At 44.7% G+C, this 15,956-nt stretch overlaps 1 protein-coding gene across 12 annotated transcripts in view; it reads right to left on the bottom strand.

The window, feature by feature from the left end:
* The window catches only part of SYNRG (synergin gamma), a 134,108-nt gene extending 119,394 nt beyond the window's left edge, over positions 1–14,714 (bottom strand). For 10 of the 12 annotated variants that reach the window (XM_073315614.1, XM_073315621.1, XM_073315617.1 and 7 more), the window contains exons 1-5: positions 14,616–14,714; positions 6,907–6,947; positions 5,412–5,530; positions 2,259–2,389; positions 1,794–1,899 (exon numbers count right to left, since the gene is read on the bottom strand). In XM_073315614.1, coding sequence (XP_073171715.1) covers positions 1,794–1,899; positions 2,259–2,389; positions 5,412–5,530; positions 6,907–6,947; positions 14,616–14,704 — 486 coding nt within the window. In that variant the 5' untranslated portion in view covers positions 14,705–14,714. Of the gene's footprint in view, positions 1–1,793; positions 1,900–2,258; positions 2,390–5,411; positions 5,531–6,906; positions 6,948–12,638; positions 13,123–14,615 lie in introns of those variants that run through there. The other 2 variants (XM_073315612.1, XM_073315619.1) reach the window with 2 other exon arrangements.
* Between the last annotated feature and the right edge of the window lie 1,242 nt (positions 14,715–15,956).

Genomic DNA, 15,956 nt, shown 5'->3' on the forward strand with positions numbered 1-15,956 from the left:
AGAAACTGTATTAATCCAAATAAAGAGGGCCTGCTGATATCGTTCAAGCATTGTGGAAATCATTCTTGGTAAAAACAGAAGATGTGGAGCAGGAAATTAATTAACCAGAATTGGTGTGGTGAATATTAAGCCTCACTGGTGCACAAAATAATGAAGGGATGTGCTATGCCACACACCTTTTCCCTTTTTTTGGGTTCTTAAAGAGAGCCTTTGAAAAAAATCTCATCACCTGCCCCAATACATCCCAGCTCATCTCATCTTCCATAACCCCAAAACGGAGCAGACCAAATCGAAAGACTTTCTTCCAGACAGGGAAGCCATTAGGCCTTGCTCTTGTTCAAGAACTTTCGTTTTTCACTTGTGAGTCCTGAAAATCATATCGTCCTCAGCCCATCACAGGGATGCACAATTTTCAGCGCTACAGAGGCATGTAAGATCCTGTTCTGTCTCCCCTCCCTTTGTGTTACATTCTGCACCCATTTCGTTCCTCCTATTCTCTCTCTGACTCTCTTGGCTTTTCATCAAATCCTGAAATCAACTGCACTGTACCAGCACAGCAAGTTGAGATGACCACAATCCTACCCTAAGGGGAAAAGACTCAGATAACATCCCTGATTGAAATATAAACCAGGGCCCAAGCAACAGGTAGAGCAGTTGACCTGCCAGCCAGAGCATCCACTTGTAACTGACCACCTATCCAGTGTACCAAAAACATCAACAAAAGCCATATTCCCCCACCTTTTCTGTCCTCTCTCTCCTCCACCTTGTGTCTGTCTCTTAAAAACATAAGTGAAAACCTTTCACACATCAGGACTAAGTGTAAAATTAGCTCTTTCCTTTTCATCAAAGAAATGCTGTTGCTTAAACAAATGACTGATATTTTGCCTCCAAAAGGAAAGAGACTTTAGTAGGTTTTAATTAAGTTTGTTTTGCATAAACACTCAATTCCAGCTTCAGTATAAATGGCAGTTTTAATTTCTTGTGGTTTATCAATAAACTTTCAACTTCAGAATGAATGCTTTTGGGTGTTTGTTAAGGAACCAAATAAACCACAGCCTCTGCAGAAAAAAACCCCTGAACCAACGTATCACTGTTTTAATGGTGGACACGAAAGTAGTTTATAAACACTTAACTCATTTGGCCCTTGAGATCAATACAATAGTATTCACTTGAACTGTGCCACAACTTGAGAGCAAGGACTCCAACTAATGAACATATCGACATTTTTACATATTGTAGAAACCTATTTTGTTCCCAAACTAGGTTGTTTTCTTTTTCAAAAGCAAATGGATTGTTTCTTGAGCTACCATTGAGAGAAAAAAGGGATTCTCTTTCCTCAGACCTGGGTCAAAGTCTTGTAACGTTCACCTACTCAGACCACAGTGGCAGGAAAAGAGGCACTACTATAAAAAGCACCATTTCCGTCTAGTTACAAATGTTACAGCAGCAGAGAAGACAGTCTGTCCTTAGAGCAGCAGGAAGATGCAGAAGGGTGAAGTTATCAAGACAACAAAGGAAACGGATTCATTTTGCAATACCACATTTGTCTTGTTTTGATTACATAGCACCAAGAGAGGTGCTATGTACAAAGGGTTAAACATACCAGATGTTTTCAAGAGGCCTGATACAAAGCTCACTGATAGCTAGACTCCCATTGGACTTCATCAGGCTTCAGATCTGGCCTTCGGCTGGGAAGGTGTACGAAAGAAGGATCTATTTCTTCCCTAATACATGAAAGCTACAGGTTTGGGTTTTTTTAATCTGAAAATCAATAAATGTTATTTACGATATACCTTCGGTTTCACACTGCTTAGGAGTCTCAGCTTTTGTTTCTGCTCTTCAAATTGGCGTCGTTTTCTCTCTTCTTCTAAGAATTTTTGCTGGTGTTCAAACCTTTTTCTAAAGTGAAACAATATCAAACATAAAAATTAAGCGTTATTTGATGACAACTTCCATGCCAACCTTCTGAATATTGGTAACTTGGGTTTCACATTCCTTCCCTTTTTCACATAGATGCTTTGGCACCACACTTTGCCACAGTCTCAAAATTGGTAGAAAATAGCATATGCCATCATGAACCTCATACACAGCCTTCACAGACAATGGAATGGTCTGCAGCTAACTTAACATTTTAGAATCCTAAATTCAATAGGAATGTTTCTAGGATAGGATGGTAGTTTTTAAATGCACAAAATGAGCTGGAGAATGCTCCCCCACCCCAAATAAGATTTTGCCAGCAGCATTAAAGCATCACTTACTGCTGCTCTTCTGCAAACTGTTTCTGCATGTCGGGGGTGTATTGTGGAGCTGCTGGGCGCATTCCTAAGAAAGAAGCCTGTCCCATAAAAGACATTCCAGTTGCTTGCATAGCCCCAAGGGGCATGCCACCCTATAACAATAAAATAAGTCTATATTATGTACAGCAATATAAAAATCCAGCATCTGTACTATGTCAGGTTGTGAACTAGTTAGAAGCCATAAAAATAAGCAGGGCCAGGTCTGCTCAGTACTTGGACACGAGACCTCCAGAGACAATCCAGGTGTTATGCACTGAAACAAAAAAACCCCCACAGGTTATTCAGCAGGTAGCCCTCCTCTCAGTCAGGACCGAACCAATGCTCCTAGACCAGTGGTTCTCAACCAGGGGTCTGCATACCCCTGGGGATACGCAGAGGTCTTCTAGGGGGTACATCAACTCATCTAGGTATTTGCCTAGTTTTACAACAGGCAATGTAAAAAGCACAAGCAAAGTCAGAACTAAAATTTCATACAGACAATGACTTGTTATTATTCAGTATATACTGAAATGTGAATACAATATTTATATTCAAATTGATTTATTTGAAAGGGGTACAGTAGTCTGGAAAGGTTGAGTGGCACTGTCCCAGATGGTACTAGGAGGGTGCTGGATTTTTGCACAAAAAAAATCATAATCCTGACTACACAATTAAAAAAATCCATGAAATTTTTCTCAAGAGTAGGGATCTTAACTCAAGTGTCATGACCCACAAAGTCTCCCTTTTAACTTCAGTATTATTTTCTTTTCCTTCCTATCCTAAACTACCGTGCAGCGTTTGTGCTGTGTTAAAAAAAAATTCACATTCCACACAAGCGGTGTACAAGATAATTCCTAGACATGTAGTTTGAATAGTCAATAAAGCGTGTCAATTACTTTTGGATCCATTTGTATGAAACGCATGTGTAAGTACACACACATACATTTCATAAACAAAATTTCCCTGACTTGGGTAAATTATTATTTTCACTGCTTTAGGAAATAAAATCTAGTGATTTTATAAAATTTATTTCTTCAAATGTTATGGGATTCTTTTACATATATTCCAATATAACCAATTCCTAAACTATTATGTTTCCAGGATCAATTTATACATGCACTGATTAAGTTAACAAACATTAACAAGATATTGCTAGTTGTATGGACAGATCTTTGGCCAGCCCATTTTCAGTTGGGTCACAGCTATAACACTTGTTTTCAGGTTCCCTTGAACAAAACTACATTTTATTTTAACATAAGAACTATATTAGTTAAGTTTATTAGGTAGCTTATGCTTGAAACTACTCTATGATATGTAACAATATTTCATTATAGTTTTAATGTCAATAGATGATGAGATTTTCGTCCATAAATTAAGCTACTGTTATCATTGCTGTTGTATTCAAAAATCAGCAAGTGAAAGCAGTAAATGTCTTATCTTTTATTATTTCTAACCAAATCCCCTGAAAAATATATTTTTCTTCTACAGTTTTGTAAAATTCATTATCCATTAAAGCAAATAAGGGCAAAAATATATAGTTATATTCAATTTACTATATATCGCAACTTTATTAGATTCACGTTTACATGGTTAGACAAGTGGAGATTTACAAGTAAGAGTGGTGGGCACTAGAGGATAAACAAATGAGATATATTTCTTCAAAAACTATCAACCCCCCACCCCCAAATGTTAAGTTCCTCACATCATGTTGTGCACTATACTGTAATATTACTTCTCAGCAATTAGCTATATAAAATGCACTCCCCCCCACCCCACCCCACAGTGTGGGAAGAAACCTTGTGAAGATTATGAGGAGTTATGTAGGTGGAAAGTTACTTCAAGCATGCAAAAAGGAGAGAAATTCAACACAAAAACTGCAGGAGGAAGAACAATTTGGAAAACTGATTTGATCAAAAGGGAGGGCATTTACAGTATTAAAGAAACATCCAAAATGTTATCCGTTCCCTGGGGCCCTGTTTGATTAATTTGTGAACCACCACGTATGCTTACAATATTCTATAGGTAACTAGTATATATAAATGACAAAAAAAGATACAAAGCTGAAATCACAACACGGGTGATCCTAGTAAGTATAATGAACACAGGCCAAAGGATGTTCCCGAAAACGAGCTCATTTCAAATGCTGGATAATATTCTGTCTTAGTAGACAGTGAATAGTTATGAATATAAAGCAAAGGGAAAAGAGAAAGGGTGAAACAAGGTAAAAAGACAAAATAGAATGTGCTGTTGGAGTTGTAGATGATAGAAGCTATTTAACACTAAACACTGAACCATACTCAAGGCAGTATCAGGAATAAGAAAAGGAGTACTTGTGGCACCTTAGAGACTAACCAATTTATTTGAGCATAAGCTTTTGTGAGCTACAGCTCACTTCCTTCTTCACTTCCAGCTCACGAAAGCTTATGCTCAAATAAATTGGTTAGTCTCTAAGGTGCCACAAGTACTCCTTTTCTTTTTGCGAATACAGACTAAGACAGCTGTTACTCTGAAAAGCATCAGGAATATTGAACACAAGGAATGGTTTCCAAACTTCCTCTCCTTCTGACAGTTTTGTTTCAATTACTGTTCAGTGCCATCTTCCCTCCTGCAGAAGGGCCTCTCTCTTAGCTGTGTTTACTGCAGCAACAGATACAAAGAAGTAGAAGTCCAAGTTCTGACATCTAAGAGAAAACTACGATACCCACTTTATTGTAAGCATTACCAATGTTTTCTCTCCCCCATACCCTGGTTCATTATTGTTCCTAGCTACGACAGTGAATAATGCACGCTGAGCACCCACTCCCCACGCTGATTATCCAGATCACAAGGAGATTTACAGAACCCCACAAGGGTCATGGCAATTATAAAATACTTTCAGAGAGAAGGTTGTGAAGCCAAAAAAATGCAATGCAATAAAGACACCTGCCTCTGGGCTACTGCCTCTCTCTTCATTCTGAGTTCACCTTCTCCTCTATCCTTCCACCCCAGCAGCAGCAGAACCCTTGACACTTCTGACTTCAGCAGCAGGTCCCAGGACCTCTGTCAGGGGTCAGCTGTCAACAGCCTCACTGACACATACATTCAAGTATCTATTTCATATCACATCTACTGAAAACAAATGTTACTTTCACATACCTGCATGGTCATCGGTCCCGGAGACATCTGAGAGCCGTAATTCATTCCCATCATGCCTGGCATATTAGATTGCATGACAGATACCATTGGAAACCCTTGCTGTTGAATAGGAATCATACCTACACCAGAACATTAAACGCTGATTAAGTCCCCAGTTGGTTCTAACGTTCATCTTTCAAATTAAACCGATAGAGGGAAGGAAGAAGCAACTGGCAGTTCTGCTTAAGTTAATACAAGGACTCTTTACTCAAGGGTGATTTGGTGCATAGAATGTACTACAAGACAGGCAGCAACAGAAGCATCTTGCATTTTAAGAAAAGAAGCCTTCCAGGACATCTCCACAAGTTAAGCAGAGGGCACTCCTTCCATCGCAACTGCTCTTTGAGAGAAACTTGGGGTTTTCTTCCCTTCTTTGATTTTAAAACTGTAGTTTCCAAAAAAATAACTGATTTGTCCTGGTAGCCCACTCCAGGATTCTCCTGAAAGGATTATTTCTTATAACATACTTTATATGACTGACTAGGCATTACTGGTACATCTTGTCCACAACTAAGCTTTTACACTCTCAGTTGACTGGACAACTTGTGTGCATGCAGGAGTGTTTACCCCATATAAAAGGTTTAACCAGATGAAAAATCTTTCAATAAAAGCTGGATTTAAATAAGATTGGACAAATCAGCCAGAAATGTATTAATTCACTGAGAAAAACTAAAAGGATTAAACCAGAGATGTAATAATTTTAGAATGTTATCTTAGCAGACACAGACTAATTACAACATATTCACTACCAATGAAATAAGTATAGCCATGGATACTTTAACATTAGAGGTACAATTGCCTGAGAAAGGATACAATTGGCTCAGGAATTATCAGTGAAGCTACAGCAGCATATTACTGAGCCAATCAGTACTTAGTGATGGACCTCCAGCCATCCCCATATTTTCCATTAGTTAAACAAGTAACTGACTCAGGAATCAGAATAAAAGTTATTTAAGGTTGAGGTTTCTTGAGTTTTAATAATACTTGGTACTTATGTCATGCCTCTTGTTCAAGGTTCTCACTATGCTTTGCAAATATTTACTAGGCCTCACAACACCCACATGATATAGGCATGCAGACTGGTAGACTGAAGTACACAGAGGTTAAATGCTTTACCCCAGTTCATACAGTAATTCAATGATATAGTCAGGAACAGAACTTAGAAATTCGGACTCTCAGTCCCCTGGTCTAACCTACCGAGCACACTGCCTTCCCAGTGAGATACAATATTAGTTATATGGGAAATTTTGTAAATAAAGATATAAGATTCAGAGTAATGTTACTGAGTAAGAGGGAAGAAGTAAAAAACCATAGCTAAGAGGTGAGCTTAATATTCCCAATTCTAAACTTCAGGAAAAAATGCAAAGTTACTGTACATCTGACTTTGATTACTTAACATTAACGTCTACACAAAGAAAGGGCAACTAAAAGTTCAGAATCTGAAGTTCATACTTACCTTGAGGCGGGCCGATACCACCTGCTACAGGAAACATGAAGCTGAAAATAAATAAATAAAAGCATGAGCCTCTGACTTGATATCTAAATAACTGCTCAAGGACTGAACTACTGAGAATGTGAAAGCTACCCCAGGTCTTTGACTCCTTCTGCAGTACTACATCCCAAACTGCACCATTTGTGCTTCAGCGAATCATAGAAGGTCAGGGTTGGAAGGGACCTCAGGAGGTCATCTAGTCCAACCCCCTGACTGAAACAGGACCAATCCCCAATTTTTGCCCCAGATCCCTAAATGGCCCCCTCAAGGACTGAACTCACAACCCTGGGTTTAGCAGGCCAATGCTCAAACCACTGAGCTATCATCAAAAACTACTTCCATACTCGCAATATTAGGAAACACGCAGTCACTTTTATCGAAGACAAGTGGGCATGGAGAGTTGTGCTTTAGCATTAAAGACCAAAAAAGCCTCAAACTCAGCCTGAGAGCAGTGCAAAGTCCATGTATGAACTGCACATTCTATTAGACAACAAAAATTAAGGAGAAATTATTATAGAAAAGAACCATTTAAAGGACAAAAGTTAATTTTATAAATGTTTTAAAACGAAAATCAAGTTTCACGTTTCAGTGAAAGCCACTAGTTACAGGAGCTTTCTGTTCAAAGCTCTTCCCATAGCTAGTGCAAAAATACTACAAGAGCAGCCCTAGGGAGAGCCCACAGGATTTGGGGCAGGCTACTGCTTTAGCAAAAACCTGTGATGCTTCAAGTTACACAGTGCACTGTGGTTTAAATATTTTTAAATCTCTCTGGATTGTGGGTTTAATCTCTGTTCTAGGAATTTTTACTTTTTTAAAATAAATGCGTGTCCTGTCTTTTTACCCCACACCAAATGGAGATAATAGGGGTAAGCCTCACCCATCTGTTCATTGCATCTACCTGTTGTCTCTCATTTTATACTTGGATTATAAACTCTTTTGGGCAGGGACCACCTTCTTTGTATGAGTGTACAGCGCTTGGCCTAATGGGGCCCTTTTCCATGACTAGGACCCCGTTTCCATGACTGGCATAATACCACCAATACCACCTAGCACGTACGTAGCATTTTACAAAGGAGGTACACATCATTACCACCATTTTATGGATGAGAAAACTGAAGCACAGAGAAGTGAAGTGACTTGCCCCAGGTCACCCAGTAGCTGAGCTGGGAATGGAACCCAGATCTATCGAGTCCCAGCCCACGGCTCCATCCACTAGACAATACTGCCTCCCATAATATAAATTATGAGTCTGAGGTCCTCCTCCCTTAAATGATCAATGTCAATACACTGAAAAGAGCAAGAGGGATTGAAACAGTGAAGGAACTGCTGCCATGCAACTATGGTGATTAGAATCTCAGCTTGTTATGCATGCTTGTTATGCAACAGGAAAATAGCACTTTATATTAAAAACGATACAATAAACATGCTTTTTCATCCTCACATTTCAGCACATTAGATTTGTACTGAGATGCAGACCTGTAACTCAGTGAGCCCAAGGTCGAAGAGACCTAAATCCATTGTCCATAAATGGGCAAATCTTGATGATTGTGCTAGAACCAGTAGAATGTGAACACAGTGCGCAAGATTTAGTCTACTGCCAATATTCTATTCAAATAGATATTTCAGTTCCTAAATAAAATCATTTGCTTGGTCCAAAAAATTTGCCCAAGCTGTGACCCACAGAATTAACCACAGAACCTTCCCTTCTCCATTAAAAATCGGAACAATTGCTGATGACAATTATCAGCAAGGATCCACCTGAAATAGTGCTAAAGAAAGGTTCACTGGAAGTGTCAATGCAATAAAAAACCATTTTCAGCATTATTATTATAATACAGAGCGAGACTAAGCAGAACCATATCTCATTTTCTGTAATGGTGCTGAAAATGGTTTTGACTCATCTATATTGCCAACTGAACTGTTTTCAACATTGGCTAAGGTTGGGTATTTCCTAATGTAGGCAAGGCCTTTTAGAACTGCAGAATCACTAGCTGCATCAGAACATACTTATCTCAGCTCCTTCATAACAGGTTTTCCACAGAGAAATAAAACTATCCAAGAAAAAAGGTTTTTCCTGTTAAATATGAATAATTAGAAGACATTGCAGTGTCCATTTCCTGTTCTTTGTGCTTTAACGTTCCATTGCTCCCATTTAAAGGGAAACAATTACACCAAAGGGGAGAGAAACACATTCCAGCAAATATCAAAGACCAAGTGCACCAAGATAAAAATCAGTGTTAAAAATTCAGTTGAAATTATAGGAGCAATGTCTTGTCCCCACTTTGAAGCAATAAACATCAGCTTTGCCAGAGAGAAAAAAGGAGACCTAGTTTAGCAATACTGTTTGCAACTCACTCTGAGACAAATGTCAGCAATAATTTACCAACCAAGAACTTTCTTCAGTGCCCCACCAACCTCTTACATCAAACACTCTGGAGAGAGAGAGAAGCTTACAGACATTCAACATCTCTCAGCCCAAGTGGATTAGTCAAGAGGCCACGTGACAGACTAAAGAAACAAAGTGAAGAGGGAATGACATAGCAAAGATCTGCTCATAATGCTTAAAAACCTACACTGAATTCAGAAACCTTTTGTTTTTTGTAAATGTAAAAGAGGTGGATTCCTTATTGTGCCTGTGTGCTCTTACTATGCAGCATCTATGTGTAATGTAGAGTTCAATCATAATTAGCTACAACTGAGAACACACAGTAACCCAATCTGTATTACTCTTTATTTCTGGGCCCTAGTTTATAACTGGGGCTCTTAAGCTCTCCAGTAATACAAATAATAATTAATATAACTTCAAATTTGAACTCATGATACTCTTAGTTCCTCAACTTCTCATTCTGCCCTAACCATTAGGCCACACATTAATTCCTCCATTCACAAAACTGTAACATACACATGTACCCAACAAAGGATAAGTTAGTAAGTCTGGCCCTACCACCACCACCACCACAATTTTAGGGTTCTCTATTAATAGAAATGTCTCCTACAGACCCTATGGAGAGTGGTCTGCATAGGCATGTTTTGCCAAATCTAGAAGCAAGCACTAGGACTGGACTGCTTGAGTGGAATCCAACCCAGGTCAGCTGTGACCAAAAGCTGTTATTAATTGATGAAAGTTCAGTGACCTATGTGAAACAAACTTGGTTGCCTTTGTCCAGTTCTGGGTGGAGGGCTACTGACATCATAAAAAACACAGCAGGCATTAGCTGGCAACCTTGTCTCAAGTCACAGCAGGGAGGCCAACAACTGAACTCCCCTCTTGCTCCTAGCTGTGGTTCCCTATAGGTCAAGGCTAAGGCACATTGACAAAACAATGTGGGGCAGTCAGATTGCAGTCCAAGTTTTGCTTCAACTGTAGATCAAGATCTTTTAGTTTCCACAGCTGCTAAGATGGCACTTTTTTGCCAACAATATACTCACATAACATTTATACAGAAGTTCAGAAACACACAGTTTCACATCTATCACCTTTCCCGTGTGTATAAATTATTCACTCCAGGGTCCAATTTACAGATGAATACAAGTAGTAAATTAATAATTAGCATAATTAATGCTATTTTAGAGCTATACACTCTAAGGTAGGACTTGTATCAAAGACAGTATCCGCAACTATTTTAAAATATCCTTGTGAGGATTCTGGTGGTAGAAATAAGGTTCTGTTCTAGTTTAACTGAAATGCAATGTAATCTGGACAAGCACACTACAGTACCAGCACATGTTATAAGCAAATAAAGGCCAGATCATTAAATATTTATCCCTTTCTAGAGTTAAGTAGTGATTTATTTATAAGCATCTGTAAAAACTCTAACTAATTAGAGGCTAACTGCAAGAACTAAACAAAAATGAAAAAGTTGGTTTCTCTGAATCTAAATTCTGAATGTGTGTTAGGATTCACTGTTGACCTTGCTCAGTCAAAGATTTAGTTATGCGTTTAGCTACTTTTTAGCAATCAGAATTCTTGTATGGAAGATGTATCTATATACATGTATACAAAGAAGTGTTAAACAGCTATTCAAATATACACACACATAAACAGAAGAGAAAATGTATATACACATCAAGTAAAAAAAAACAAAAACTCCTAGACACTGCATCACTAGGGAGTTACAGGAAGAAGTTATTGATACATACTTTTTAAAAATATCAGTTACCGTTTATTAATGTGAACAATGTCTAAGTAACTTCAGTTCATTTACGCTTAAACAACACATATTTTACCCTATAAAAACTTCTTATATTAACAAGAAAATTACTTATTGAACAAACAGGCATCCTATATCAATAGGAAAAAAGTGAAAGGAGGAACTGACTCATTTCCAGAAGTTCTGCGCTAAAATTATTAGTCTGCCTTGTGCATTACACTGTCTTGGGATGAAAGGGGAGATTAACTATCTGGAAATCAATTCTAAATGCAATGAGCATGATCTATACTTTATAATAGGCCATGGTTCCATTTTATAAAATATATATTACAGCTCTTTTCTATCAGGCATGCCCTTTCAGAATAGCTTCATATTCAGCATTACTCTACACAATGGTATATAATTCATTTGTAAATATTTCAACCGCACTCAGTGTTGTACCCAAACGCCTATATTTATATAAGTAATATATTTATATAAGTAATACTTTTGGTGATATAGCACTAAAATGCAACATATGCAGAAACATACAGATATTCAACACACTTATTTCACTATGTGCTGTATATGAGATAAGGAACAGAAGTGTGGTTAAAAAGCATTATCATTTAAAAAAGAGAAAGTGAAGATTTTTCTGTGACAAAGTTCAAGAGCAATAATATCCTACAGAAGTTCCTCAGAAAATTTTTGACAATAGTCTCAATGCCATTTGGAGTATCACTTTAATATTATCGTATCATTCAACAGTAAATTTCTCATAATAGGTACTCTAGTTTCAGGTACAGGGCTCCAGCAATCAGCTTCACTCAAACAGCACAATAAAGAGGAAAAAAAACCCCTCATGTGATAGCTTCAAGAACAGCAACAAACTACAGGATGAACTCTTTCCCCAACTCAAACTCCTAGACTGTGTCTATAGTTGAGAGTTTTTGCACCCATAATTCCTAATGAGTGCAGAGCCTGTAAAGCAGTAATACTGACAAGGCGAATGTGTTTTTCATACCAGGTGTCTAACTCAGAAGCCCCAAGATCCTCTAAGTGAAACTAACTATAAGCCATAATGAAACTGACTTCACTGATTTCCATCACCTAAGCTCAGACAATTGAATAAAGCTACAAAAAGCATAGTGACAAGTAAATTGGAATTTTGGAATCCTTTCATTTTTCACAATCTACGGTCTCATTAGTAAGGTTGGTGTTTACAAAAGTAGAAGTGGTTACAACGCATAATTCTAAATTGACAGTGCTGCTGTAAAGAAAGGATGGATGTTTAAGCAGATCAGAATAATTATATTTCAGATTTATATATATTGTTGCGCTTCTCATCCTGCAGTATTCTAAAGTGCCTTACAAATTACACACCCAGGTGCTCTAATGAAATGCAGACATATCTAATGTGGCAAGTTGGCAGACAGCTGGAGGAAAGCACGCTACACAAGTATGGGTGTGTGATTTTGGTGAAGGTCACCAGGGCAAATGCCTGCTTTCATGAGAACTACCATGGGATCTTTGATGCCAACACAAAGCAGGTAGGATTTTACTTACCAGGAATATCTGATTAATACAACTTCACTTATCAAAAGCAGACTGACTCAGTCCTACATCTCTGTCCTTTCACAGAAAAATGTTATAATCTTAAACCCTATAAATATTTCACTTAAACAGAAATCTCTAATCAATTCCCAGTTTGAAAGGAGAAATACAAAGATTAGCCTCCTATCCCACTCAAAACATAACACAGAGGCTATACTACTTCTCATTTTCCAATATCTCCCTCTCCCACCACAACCACTCCACCCTGCCTCATGTACTGCTGACAGCAGCAAGCCTCCTCCACATCAATAGGGGAGAGAGAGAAGTATCCACACAAACAGGTCACAGCAGCCCCCCCCCCCCCCACACACACACATCACAACACGCACAAACTATCACACTCCTGCTGAAAGCAACATTTACTACCCCATAACCAAAAGCATGGAGGCACAGTGTTTAGACAAGGAAAAACCAAAGTGAACCAGCAAGCCAAACCCCTCTCCTCCCATACAGTCCAAATAGTCCCTCCAGCCCCGCATCGCCCCAGCCCGACCCCCCCCCCCCGCAGCCCCAGCCCCTCACCGCCCCAGCCCGACCCCCCCCGCAACCCCAGCCCCTCACCGCCCCAGCCCCTCACCGCCCCAGCCCGACCCCCCCCGCAAACCCCAGCCCCTCACCGCCCCAGCCCGACCCCCCCCGCAAGCCTCAGCCCCTCACCGCCCCAGCCAGACCCCCCCGCGCAAGACCCAGCCCCTCACCGCCCCAACCCGACCCCCCCCGCAAGCCCCAGCCCCTCACCGCCCCAGTCCGACCCCCCCCCGCAGCCCCAGCCCCTCACCGCCCCAGTCCGACCCCCCCCCCGCAGCCCTAACCCCTCACCGCCCCAGCCAGACCCCCCCCGCAAGCCCCAGCCCCTCACCGCCCCAGCCCGACCCTCCCCCCGCAACCACAGCGCCTCACCGCCCCAGCCAGACCCACCCCGCAGCCCCAGCCCCTCACCGCCCCAGCCCGACCCCCCCCGCAACCCCAGCCCCTCACCGCCCCAGCCCGACCCCCCCCGCAACCCCAGCCCCTCACCGCCCCAACCCGACCCCCCCCCGCAACCCCAGCCCCTCACCGCCCCAACCCGACCCCCCCCGCAACCCCAGCCCCTCACCGCCCCAACCCGACCCCCCCCGCAACCCCAGCCCCTCACCGCCCCAACCCGACCCCCCCCCGCAACCCCAGCCCCTCACCGCCCCAGCCCGACCCCCCCCCCGCAACCCCAGCCCCTCACCGCCCCAACCCGACCCCCCCCGCAAGCCCCAACCCCTCACCGCCCCAGTCCGACCCCCCCCCGCAGCCCCAGCCCCTCACCGCCCCAGTCCGACCCCCCCCCGCAGCCCCAGCCCCTCACCGCCCCAGTCCGACCCCCCCCCGCAGCCCCAGCCCCTCACCGCCCCAGTCCGACCCCCCCCCGCAGCCCTAACCCCTCACCGCCCCAGCCAGACCCCCCCCGCAAGCCCCAGCCCCTCACCGCCCCAGCCCGACCCCCCCCCGCAACCCCAGCCCCTCACCGCCCCAGCCCGACCCCCCCCGCAACCCCAGCCCCTCACCGCCCCAGCCCGACCCCCCCCCGCAACCCCAGCCCCTCACCGCCCCAGCCCGACCCCCCCCCGCAACCCCAGCCCCTCACCGCCCCAGCCCGACCCCCCCCCCGCAACCCCAGCCCCTCACCGCCCCAGCCCGACCCCCCCCCCGCAACCCCAGCCCCTCACCGCCCCAGCCAGACCCACCCCGCAGCCCCAGCCCCTCACCGACCCAGCCCGACCCCCCCCCGCAGCCCCAGTCACCTCCCCCCGCATCACTCTCTCCCCACCCATCAACCCCCAGCCTTTCCCAAGCCCTACCCCGCCCCCCATCTCTGCCACAGGCCGCGCCGGGCCGAGACCCCGACTCCCCCGCCCAGCCCCCGGCGCTGCCCGGGCCCCCGCCCTCTCCCGCACCTACCCGGCGCTGCCGGCTCCGGCCGCCCCCGCTACTCCGCCCCCTCCCGTGGCCCCGGCGCCGCCAGCTCCCGGCCCCGTCCGCAGCGCCATCTTCCCGCTCCGCCCCGCTCCGCCCCGCCGCTGTCAGCTGAGCCGCGCCGACTTCCGGGGCAGAGCGGCCTCCCCGCCCCGCCCGCTGCGCCGCGCCGAGCCGCGCCGCCGGCCGCCGGCCCGGGCCTCCCCTGCGGCGCCCGGGGCAGCGTCTGTCAGACCCTGGCGGGACCGGACTGCCGCGCTGGGTGAGACCCCGGAGACACCCTCCAGCGACCCTCCAGATAAACCCACACTGCCCTCCCTGGGGGTGGGATATCTGCGACCCCCTAGACACCCTCCAGCGACCCTCCAGATAAACCCACACTGCCCTCCCTGGGGGTGGGATATCTGCGACCCCGGAGACACCCTCCAGCGACCCTCCAGATAAACCCACACTGCCCTCCCTGGGGGTGGGATATCTGCGACCCCCTAGACACCCTCCAGCGACCCTACAGAAAAACCCACACTGCCCTCCCTGGGGGTGGGATATCTGCGACCCCGGAGACACCCTCCAGCGACCCTCCAGATAAACCCACACTGCCCTCCCTGGGGGTGGGATATCTGCGACCCCGGAGACACCCTCCAGCGACCCTCCAGATAAACCCACACTGCCCTCCCTGGGGGTGGGATATCTGCGACCCCGGAGACACCCTCCAGCGACCCTACAGAAAAACCCACACTGCCCTCCCTGGGGGTGGGATATCTGCGACCCCGGAGACACCCTCCAGCGACCCTCCAGATAAACCCACACTGCCCTCCCTGGGGGTGGGATATCTGCGACCCCGGAGACACCCTCCAGCGACCCTCCAGATAAACCCACACTGCCCTCCCTGGGGGTGGGATATCTGCGACCCCGGAGACACCCTCCAGCGACCCTACAGAAAAACCCACACTGCCCTCCCTGGGGGTGGGATATCTGCGACCCCCTAGACACCCTCCAGCGACCCTACAGATAAACCCACACTGCCCTCCCTGGGGGTGGGATATCTGCGACCCCCTAGACACCCTCCAGCGACCCTCCAGATAAACCCACACTGCCCTCCTTGGGGGTGGGATAGCTGCGACCCCGGAGACACCCTCCAGCGACCCTACAGAAAAACCCACACTGCCCTCCCTGGGGGTGGGATATCTGCGACCCCGGAGACACCCTCCAGCGACCCTACAGAAAAACCCACACTGCCCTCCCTGGGGGTGGGATATCTGCGACCCCGGAGACACCCTCCAGCGACCCTCCAGATAAACCCACACTGCCCTCCCTGGGGGTGGGATA

Source organism: Lepidochelys kempii, chromosome 17, assembly GCF_965140265.1.
Source record: "Lepidochelys kempii isolate rLepKem1 chromosome 17, rLepKem1.hap2, whole genome shotgun sequence".
NCBI classification, from domain to species: Eukaryota; Metazoa; Chordata; order Testudines; family Cheloniidae; genus Lepidochelys; species Lepidochelys kempii.